General features: G+C 46.7%; 1 protein-coding gene across 1 annotated transcript; it reads left to right on the top strand.

The window, feature by feature from the left end:
- Window positions 1-860: 860 nt before the first annotated feature.
- CLEC5A (C-type lectin domain containing 5A) lies at window positions 861-8,765 on the top strand. The gene is made up of 5 exons (XM_054564077.1): window positions 861-939; window positions 1,650-1,709; window positions 4,132-4,268; window positions 7,415-7,521; window positions 8,651-8,765. Exons 1-5 carry the CDS (start codon window positions 861-863, stop codon window positions 8,763-8,765), a joined length of 498 nt encoding a protein of 165 aa, XP_054420052.1.
- Window positions 8,766-10,790: the final 2,025 nt, after the last annotated feature.

Here is a 10,790-nt window from a genome sequence, read left to right as displayed (position 1 = left end):
TATTTCCATGAGATTCAGATACAGAGAAAGGATGAATCTGCATGGAGGTATTTTGTTTTCCAAATTCTCCTAAAAACGGTCCCCTGTATCAGAACCGCTCAGGCAGGAACCTTCCTCTTCCTCCCTTGCCCCGCCCTCTCCCTGTGCCTAGAACACTGAACAGGAAGAAGGGCTTTGCCTGGGATGCTGCCAAGACAGAGAGACTGCAAAGGAGGACGGACGCTGCCTGAGCAGAAGGAGCGTATTCTCAGGAGAAGGGGCCTCTGCCCACCGCCCCAGGAAGAAGACCGGGAAGATCCCCACCTGCCAAGCAGCCCAGCCTCTCCGGGAGGGGGCAGGTAAGTCTACGTATCTGTCCTCTGCACAGGTAGTTGGCTCTTCCCCAGTGCCGAGACCTTCAGGGACACCTGTCCTATCTCTCAGCCCCTGGCAGAGCCTTTGAGACTGAGGCGTCTGACAGCTGAAGTCAATATGGCCAAGACGACTACTGGAGGTGCTAGGGAGCAAGATTCCTTTCAAGACTAAGGGTTTTCAAAGTCCAGGAAAGGATTTATTTTCTTAGGCAGAAATTGGGGGGCCACAGATGGGGACAGGGCTGAGGCCCAGGGTTGAAGGATGGGCGAAGGAGCGGCAGCACGCCAAGTTCCAAGGCTCCCAACCAGCACAAACCCTACCCGTCTTCTGGGCCTGTGCCGGGTCTCCCCTGGTGCCTGTTAATGGCACGCCTGTCTCCCAAGCCCCCTCGCAAGAGTGCTCTGAGGGAGACATTGGCATGTATCCTCATGGAAAGAATTCCCATCCCCAGACACTGACGGTGGCTCTGCACCCTAATCTTCACAGGCCTCCTCATCTCCTTCACCATGAACTGGCACATGATCATCTCTGTGTTTATTGTGGTGGCGCTTAAAGTGGCCGGAATGACCTTATTTCTGCTTTATTGTGAGTATTTGAGCAAGCTCTTAACCCAGCTCCATACTGCCTTGTTCTTTGGCTGTTTTCTCAGAAGGTGAGGTTAAGTGCCCAAGTCTTTCCGCCTGTGAGAAACTGACACCCTCCTTCTCACTTCCCCAAACCCACCAGGCGCCAGGTTCCCTGGTCTACCTGGAGAGGTAGAATTGACAGAACCCCACACAGAGCTTTTGCTCTAGAGTGTGAGTTGGATAATCTGAGCTGAAATACTCAGCAGTGTTTGTCATTGTTGCTACACTGTGAAAATTCAGCCCCAGTTCATCTTAAGGATAGGCTGTAGCAAGAGCGGTAATCTAAGATAAAGGATTTTACAGAGGCAGAAATTTCCTTCTGTGCGCATAGAAACTTATTCACCCACATGCTTAGAAAGAAAAGCGTCATATTGAGGGATTTTGCTGCAACTGCAGTAAGTAGAATCTTCTCCAAGAAGGAAACTAAATGAGTGAGGAAATGCGATTTGGAGGCAGCAATTGGGTAAGAGCTGCCTTATGACCCAACCCGAAGGTGCAATTCCTACCACATCAAAGAGCAGGAAGAAAATATGAATAGGAATAAGTGAACATAGCTGACCTGAGAGTCAGAGAGTTCAAAATTTTCCATTAATAGTCACAGTGCCTAACGGCCCCTGTGGGGACTGTGTCCCGCAGTCGGGGCCGAGCCAACAGCTGATTTCTTTGCAGTCCCACAGATTTTCGGTGAAGGCAACGGCAGCTTCAACAGCACAGGGAGCAATGGAACAGGTAATGTGCGTGACAACAATCTCTCCGCCCGGTTCTTGGGTGCTGGATCCCTAGAGACCTTTCTCAAGGACTCTTTTCCCAACACATTATTTGGCAGGAAGTGTCCATAAAGATCTGCTAATTTATAAGATTTATAAGTTCTGGGGCTGCACATCTCATGTACAGCATACTGTATTCTATGCCTGAAAGTTGCTAAAAGAGTAGATCTTAAATGTTCTTACTATCAAAAAAAGGGGGAAATTATTTGAAGTGATGAAGATGTTAACTAATCTCATTGTGGTGATAAATTTTGCAATATATATGTGCATCAAATCATCACACTGTACACCTTAAACTTACACAGTGTTCTATGTCAGTTATATCTCAATAAAACTGAAGAAGAAAATAAAATAAGTACAGCCCACCAAGAAAACAATCTTCTAATTCATTCCCTTCCTTTTATAGTTGAGAATCCTAGACTGAGTGAAATGTCTTGTCCTGAGTTTCCCCCCAGGTATGAGGATGACTTGTAAGGAATCACTGTGATATAATGTGAAAGTACTTAATAAACTCTGATATGTTGTACTCCTAAAGGAATTGTTACAAAGAAATCCATTCCCACAAAAAAAAAAAAAAACCACCAAGACCCTGTATTCAGCATCTTCTTATGTGCCAGGCACTAGAGCAGACCAGCCATCGAAGGACAGTAACAGGAGATACTGGTCCACGATAAAGTACTGGGTGCAATGCCGGAGCTTTGGGGGAAGAAGAGATGGGTGAGGCACGGCTCTCCCCACTAAACCCACCTCCTCTTGAAGCTTTCTGAGGATCCCCTTCTCACTTCCCCTTAAGACACCTACTACTGTGTACATCTTTAGAAGAAGGATAATTTCTTATTTGTCTTTGTACCAACTCAGTGCCCTGAGCTCCGTGGAGAAGGTGCTCCCCAAGTATTTATGGAGTTGTGTTCAGTTTCTGGTGAAAACCAGTTATTACAAATCACAAAGAGCCTTTGAGCTGGAGCCAGAGATAAAAAGAGAATGCTAACTTGTATGTTTTATTAATATACTTGTAAGTAGCTAATGTGTAAACCAAAGGGGTCTCCCGCCGTAACTGGGCCACTGAGGATCCATTCGGCCACCGCAGAGCCGCTGCACCGGCTCTGACCGCCAGCACCCTGGAAAGAATGAGGCTTTTTTGAGGTCTATCAGCTCCGTTCGTTCTATTTAAAGAAATAGTTCCCTCTTTTCTGCCCACAGGAAAACTAGAATGTTCACCTGCCTTCTTGTCTGCCAATAGCCAGCCCCTAACCCTGAAACTTACTCTAGTTAGCCATGGTCCTTAGAGCTGAGTGCTGCTCAGAAAAGGGTTCAAAAGTTACAGGCCAGGAGGACGAGTTCTCACAGAGAGTTTGAGGCACCAGGCCGGGGGCGGGCAGCGAAGGTGCTGTGTGGAGGCTGCAGAGGAAGCGGCCCGAACAGCTCTTGCGGGATATACTGTCAGAGGTGGGTGTGAGAAAGGAGGGAGAGGCTTCCTTCCAGCACTAAATTAATCCATTCCTCTTCCTTTCTCCTGGTCCTTCTCTCAGCATTGCGCGCCTACTGCCACACCCAAAAAGAGAAAAGATGTGAACTAGAACTTGGGGTGTGGGGCACGGCAAATAATGGTAGTTGTTAGATGGAAGTCCCAAGAAAGAAAATCTCTGAAATATTCTAGCACAGAGTGACTGAGAGCCCCCTGCCACCTCCACTGTCCAGAGACAAACAGTCACAGGGACTGAACAACTGCTCTGATGTTCGTGTGTTACATTCGCCGAATGCCTACCTTCAGATTTGCTTCTCCTTTCAGTCCCGCCGCCTTTCGGGAACGGCAATGTCAGCTTCCCTCCCACAGAGAGCTTTGGAACGGGTAAAGGGCAGGGTTAGTACCTCTCCACCCTCAGCTTCTCATGCACTGATTTCTTTTTTCTTTTTTTTAAATCCTCACCAAGGGTACGTTTTTACTGATTTTAGAGAGAGGGAAGGGGAAAGGGAGAGGGGGAGGAGGAGTTGGGGGTGGGGAGAAACATCCCTCAGCTGCCCCCCATGCGCGCCCTGACCAGGGACGGAACCCACACTCTTCGGGTGAGTGGGACGATGCTCCAACCACCTGCGCAGCCTGGTCTGGGCTTGTGTACTGAGTCCTTAGAGACTTTTCCCACGGCCCCTTTCTTATGAAATTTTTTTGCTCAAAGGGACCCAATGAAGGCCTTCTAATTCATTCCCTTCATGTTATAGACAGGGAAACTGGGACTTGACTGGGTGAAATTTCTTCCTGGATTGAGGATTATTTGTATGAACATAATCATTGTAAACAAACCCACGTCCCACTATCTTCTGACTCACTTCCGGGGCTCACACCCACGACCGCTAATCGGACACTCTCTTTCCTTGGATTCCCTTAGTCTGCCCCAGCAGGTGGAATTTTCATCAAGGAAGATGTTTTTTCTTGTCCACCTCTGAAAGGGCCTGGAACAAAAGCAGGGGCAATTGTGAAGCACAAGGATCAACTGTGGCCATTGTCAACACACCAGAGAAAGTGGTGAGAGCATCGGAAGGGCACATACAGCAGCCCACCCGTCACCAGCCTCCGGGGGAGGAGGTGGTGGGCAATCTGACCGGTGGGGCAGGGGTGTGTTGGGGGTGAGGGGCGGAGAGGTGTCTGGCTGGGAGCTCAATCGCCTTGTCCTCAGCATGGAGACAGGAGACCCTTCTCAGTAGCCCTGGGGCGTGCTCCTCAGGCCCATGTGAGCTCATGAAACCCACCCTCTGTGGTTTCTCCCATGGGGCACAGGAGTCGACTGGTATCCTGGGAATGGACCAGTGCATCTAAAGTGCAGGGAATGGCCAAACGAGCTGACATGTATGAAAGTTATTTAAGAACTATGGAAGACTTCAAGGCTGTGAGCTGTTAATTAATGTATCATCACAGTCTGCCTGATGAATAAGGAAGATGCAAATTAAAAAAACGAGTACTATAAAAAAGAAAGCCAAAGAATTAGGTCATAGAATTAGGATTGCAGTATACAATTATGATAATAAAAACAGCTAACATTATGCAAAAAACTTTTATTATTTCCTTTATAGTCATAACAATTCTGAGGAGGTATTATTATCCATAATTTATATATGAGGAAACCAGGGCACAGAAGAGTAATTTGACAAAGGTCATACACCTACCAAGTGACTGCATGTGGACTTGAGAGCTCTCTCACTTCAAAACCTACACTCTACTCAATTTTAGACCATAATATATTTTAGCTTATAGTTGCCCCTCCTGCAAATCCTAAGCATTCACTGAGTGCTGGACATTGTGCTACATACAGTAATCTTATTTCTCTCCCTTCTACCCCTTCACCCTTCTTAGAAGGTATACGAGGATCTTCTGTGAATCTTGGACGTAGCTGTCCAGCAGAGCTATAGATCTTCTGGGGCTAAGAACCCCCTTAGGAAAAAAAAAAATACTTTACACTAGAAAACCAGGAGCAAGAGAGTGGGGAGAAAAGAGAGAAGAGGAGAACGGAATGGGAGAGAAAGTTGATAGCCTCTTTTCCTCTACTCAACCCTTAAGTCTTGGTGCATCTCAAGGACTGTCCTTGACATTCTGTACCACTTATATGCCACACTAAGCCCAGAAAAAGCTTCACACCAGTGGTCTGATGAGGATTCTCAAGTCTGTATCTCCAGCTCGGCCTCCTCCAGCTAGCCTTCTCCAGACCAGACAGTACATCAACTTCCCCTTTGATGTTTCAAAAGCACCACAAACACCATATTCCAGTTGAGCCCATTGCACTCTACCCAGCCGCCCCTCCTGCTACGTTCCAAATACTGCTGAGTAATCGTGTCACCGAAGATCACACGCTGGCAGCTTGCTGGGACTTGACCTTTTCTCTCCTCTTTAAATTAGTTGCTAGCCAAACCCTTTATCTATCCCTATAGAAAATAATTCACCCCTCATCTTGATTTCATCAAAATTCTTCTAACTCCTTCCTTTGCCCCTAGTTTTGACCCTTCTTACCCATCCTCCATGGAACTGGTAAATAAAATCTCTACGGCTCCACACTCTCTGTGCCATTTGCCCTTCCCTAGCATGACGTGTGATCTAGCCTCTCAAAGTTCGTATCCCAAACCGTCTCCCTTATACCTCTGCACTAACCGCATTGAGCATCTTGTAGCTCCTCAAATGCTCCAGGCTGCTCTGCAGTCTACCTGTGACCTGCTGCTCCCTCTTCCAGAAAGTCAAATACTGACCCACACCCTTGCCTAGCATTTGCCTGACAAACAGCTATCTCCCAAAATTCATCTCAAGCATCACCTCATCTAGAGTCTTTGAGGAAAATCCCAAATTCATGCAGAATTAATCATTTTCTTTTTCTGCCTGTACCTGATCTAGCACATATTTACTGGGGCACCTCACTGTGCTAGTTGACTCATCTCTCTTCTCTTATTGTAGCTCTGGATCTTCACCATGTTGGCATGACTGGGGTTTTAGAAACAGAGGTGAAATCTATGCACCTCTTCCCAGAAACATTACATAAGCGCATATTTTGAATAAAATTCTAACAGCTTCATAGATCCCCTTGGAAACTTGTCCAGCAAAAGAGTTAAGGGTTAAGAGCTCTTGTTTTAGACCTTAGGTCAGCAAATTTTTTCTTGAAGAGCCAGATAGTATACATCTTATGACTTTCAGGTCCTAAATCTCTGCCATGACTATTTATCGATGACATTGTACCTCAAAAGCAGCCATAAAAGAGGAAGAAGTGGGCCTGGGTGTGTATTCTAATAAAGCCTTATTTACAAAAACAAGCTTCAGTTGGATTTGGCCCACTGGCTGTAGCTTGCCAACCCCTGTTTTAGGTAATAATTTCTTTAGGAGAAACAAATTTGTTTCCATATCTCCAGCCTCATATAATGCCTGGCAAATAGACACTCAAATGTTTGTTAAATGAGTAAATTTGGTCATTAAATTTTTAAATAATAAAATTGGATATTTCCAGGAGGGAGAATATTGGGAAAGGAGGAATAAAGGCACCGGCCATGGGGATGGAAAGAGTATCCCAGGGGGCTCGGATGTCCACTGAGCACGGGAGGCGTGTGACGAGTACAGAAGAGGCCAGGAGTCCCCAGCCTGCGGGCTGGGAGATCCATTATTTTTTTTAATTTAATGCAGAAACTAAGATGTCTTGGGTTAGTGTCAAGTCAACAAATACTCAACAAACACTATTTCTTATGGAATTATCTGCATTAATAGTACACTTTAAATCTCTGGTTTCTCTTGCCAAGTACTTGAGAAATTCACTTGACCAAACTTCATTTGGAATGCAAGATTTCTGGCAATGAACGAAACAATCCTATTCAGAGAGAGTCAAAACAAAAAAGGGTAGATTTGAAATTATCTTTTTTCGGATGGTATAGTACCCTCCCCCTGCATTTCCCATCACTTGGGCATATGTTAGAAATCTAAATCCGTGGTCCCCTGCAGCAGACCGCCCAGCCTGTTTTAACGAGATCCCCATGTGATCCTGGCACTCTGTGGAGACTGAGAATTACTTCTCTGGGGCTTATGTTGAATGCCAGCAATAGCCGGTCCCAGGGTCCCCCACCAGTCTTCCTTGATCCCAGAATGATATATAATCATGGACCCACTGGCCCAAGGGAAGCAACAGCAAAGAACCTTCTGTTTTCTAGAAGTTTCTCCAGGACATAACTGGAGCTGAGAAGTATTTTATTGGCTTACAATACCAGCATGCAGAGAAAAGGTGGCGTTGGATCAACAACTCCATTTTCAATGGCAAGTACGTAAACATTTCGCATTTTCCTAGGGATCCATGGTTTGTCTCAAGAGTCCAGACCTGAGATTCAGTGGGTGTGTCCTGGAATGGCACAAAGGCTGAGACCTACGTCTCCGTTCTCTCCCAATCCATCTATTCCCAGAGACACATATTTTTGTAAATGTTTTAATAGCATGGAACATAGCCAACATTTCTCAGTAGAGAGAAGAGTATTCATACAACAAATTATTTTGTTCACATTAGGATCCAAACAAACCCACATACATACCATTTGTTTGATATATCTCATGAGTCTCTTTTAACCCGTAAATCACACTTCATGACCAAGTTCTCACAGGTTCCTCAGATGTCTTTTTCTAAAGAAAGGAAATCATAAGCAACTTGTCTGTGCCTTGTAACTATGAACGTTAACTCCCAATCCACGGACAGAGCATTGGCGGACAGCATTGCGACACCCGTTGCCAGTGTACGTCAGAGGCCGGGGCAGACAGAAGGCAGGCCAGTTCCTCAACCTGCCACTGGGCTTCCCACAAGCGGGAGGAAATGAATGTTCACTGCCCACTAGATGCCAGGCCCTTCACATGTGTCATTTCTGCAGTGTTGACAGTGATGCTGTAGCTTTTATTAATCCTCACTTAATAGACAGTTGAGTGGAGGATGAGAGACTTAGAAATGTGTCGAATGCCACCAAGCTGGGAACTGATGGAGCCACAATTTGATCCCACATCTACTCTTGCCCTTTCCATGAAATCAGGCTCTTTCCAGTCAGACTGACAGGGACTGAATGACAGAAAAAGAGGTGGGAGAAGGCCACAAAGTGTTTTCTAGAGCTGCCTGCTGCCCAGAAAAGAAAGAGAGACCTCTTCCTCCTCCTCTCAGCCCTCCTGCTGGGCACACAGCACTTTCAGTATGAAAACATTATTTCTGGGAGGAAATGGAACACCTGGTCCATGAGATGTTTTTGACTGAACAGAGAGAGAATTAATCCAAGGCTCTGAGTCTATGAAAGCTCACAGGAGAGTTGACAGGAAAGGGTCAGTTTAGAGATGGACTTGGGATCGAAGGGGACTGAAATCAGGAAAAAGCGGGGCTGAAACGATGGATCATAACCACGCTCTCTTTTCCCATTTAGCGTTACCAATCAGCTTCAGAGTTTTGACTGCGCAACCATGGGCCTAACAAAGACATTTGATGCTGCATCATGTGACACCCCGCACCGCTGGATCTGTGAAAAGCCCGCCAAATGACCGCGTTCTCTGTGGTCTCTGACAAAAACAACAAATATACCTATGAAGACAGCAAAAGAGAATATCGCACATCAAACTACTGCGCCATCTCCCACAGGTTACAGGCAGAGCTCCCAAACGAAGCCTCAGAGCAAATGCACGGCCCCTCCGCAGACAAACCTGCATGGCACGACGGAGGCGCACTCCCCACCCTGGCCCGGCCATCCCTCGAGACCCGGTTTCCTGGCACAGTCACACCTTTGGATTCCTTTTGGATCCAAACAGGTCATGGAGTCAGAGCCCCCTTCATCCATCTGTAAACTGGAGGAGGTCCTGGCCTGGTTTGGGGGGGGTGAGCTTCTGGACTCTGCCTGGGGGACTGGAGATGCACCTGCCCCGGGGACAGGGTCGGTTTCATGAAGGCACCTCAAATGGTATAGGGTCGAGTATGTTTCTAGAAACTGAGCATTTCTGACTGGTCAACAGGGGTCAGCCTGTTACTTCTGTGACCTCCTCTCTGTTCCTAAGAGGCCCCTGTCCCCAAGACCCCACCCCACCCTCGGCGAGACAGTGTAGGCCCTCCTCAGTCCGAGCTGAGGCCTGAGGCTGGGCTGGGGAAGGGATCCTGGAGCCGATCTGGGAGCAGAGAGAGCGCTGTCCCAGGGAACAAGGAGGGGTCTGGGCAGGCCAGGAATCTGCTGGGAACCCCTTTTAAGACAACCCCACGGCCCAGGCGACCAAGCTGACCGAACCTCTGTTCTCCAGCAAAGCCCTAAGAGAGGCTAAAGCTAAAAATGTTCTTGGTCTTGGCCTGAGTCTCCATTTTTACAGATTGTGATTATTTGATCATATTTGTTGCATATATTTTAAGACACTGGATCGTCTCTTGGGCCCCGGGACCACATATTCTTCCTTGCAGTCTGGACAGCCCCGCTACCAGGGACAGCCTACGGGTCCAAAGACGCCACAGCCTTGCACTGGTTGGCGTCACACTGCCCCTGGATGGGTCCAGCTGATCAAGAAGTAGAAAAAGGGGAGAGATGCTCAAGGGACCATTGGGTGGAGGCAAGGAGTGGGCATTGGGGGGCAGGGAACACCAGGGACAAATGGAAATCATGCGGGAGGAAATAAGGAGTTCACCTGGCCAGACCAGAAGGGAAGCAAGAAAGAGGCAGAAAAGTCGTGGAGTGTCCTCTCTGTCCTCCATACTCCAAGATGACTTTGGCTACAGACCCTTCTCAGTGCACAGAACAGGGAAAAGAGATGCCATGGGTTTTCAGTAACAAGAATTAAATCATAGGAGAGACTTCCGAAATTAATGGAAATTATAGTCACCTAAGTAAAATGTTTACTATTTATGTCTAATAACAAAGTACAATGACTGTGTCTCTCATTAGATGGATGTCAACTTAAATTGTTAGCTTTATTTTTATTACACCACTAAGCTCTGTTCTTATATTTCTAGGCTTCATAATTTTTGATAATTAGCATGCCACTTATTCATAATTTTAAAAAATGAGATTATGTATTACGTGTTCGAATTTGCTTGAAGGAGACTGCCAGAAATAAATCGAGTTTGGGGTAGAGTGAACATTGGTATTATGTTAGTAATCTGACGGTGTTAGCGAAAAAGAGTGCTGCAGCTGAGGAGGGAAGAGGGGCTGAGTTTGCGGTAAAGAAAAGAGTAAGCAGAATTCTAACCAAAGGTAAGTGCCAGAATTCAGACAACAGAGAGGAAACGACTGTTTTGCTTTGAAAATGGAGAACTGTGGTTGCCACACTTCCTACTCTATGACAGAATATACTGCAGACTTTTAGAGTTCGGAAATGAAGACATCTAGTGATTTTCCTAGGAGACAGACAGCTCAAATTTTCCCCACGATGAAGAGGTGTTCTGCACAGTTCTAAAAGGGGTCCTGTCAGCTGGGCTGGGCTGGGGGTGGGGGTGGGGAGTATATAGGAAAAATGTGGACTATATGTTTATTACTGGGGGGGGGAGTGGCCAGATCTCTAGGAGGATCGATAAATGTCACCTTACAGGGTAGC

The sequence above is a fragment of the Pteronotus mesoamericanus genome, unplaced genomic scaffold, assembly GCF_021234165.1.
Source record: "Pteronotus mesoamericanus isolate MK-2021 breed Mesoamerican mustached bat unplaced genomic scaffold, CSHL_Meso_final scaffold_85, whole genome shotgun sequence".
NCBI lineage: Eukaryota > Metazoa > Chordata > Mammalia > Chiroptera > Mormoopidae > Pteronotus > Pteronotus mesoamericanus.
This window is presented reverse-complemented; position numbering and strand designations above follow the sequence as displayed.

Coding starts and splice junctions, on each gene's coding strand:
- CLEC5A (XM_054564077.1), top strand. CDS start 861: ATGAACTGGCACATGATCATCTCTGTGTTTATTGTGGTGGCGCTTAAA. Junction 1,710..4,131: donor CACAGGGAGCAATGGAACAG/GTAATGTGCGTG, acceptor GGATTCCCTTAG/TCTGCCCCAGCAGGTGGAAT. Junction 4,269..7,414: donor TCAACACACCAGAGAAAGTG/GTGAGAGCATCG, acceptor TCTGTTTTCTAG/AAGTTTCTCCAGGACATAAC.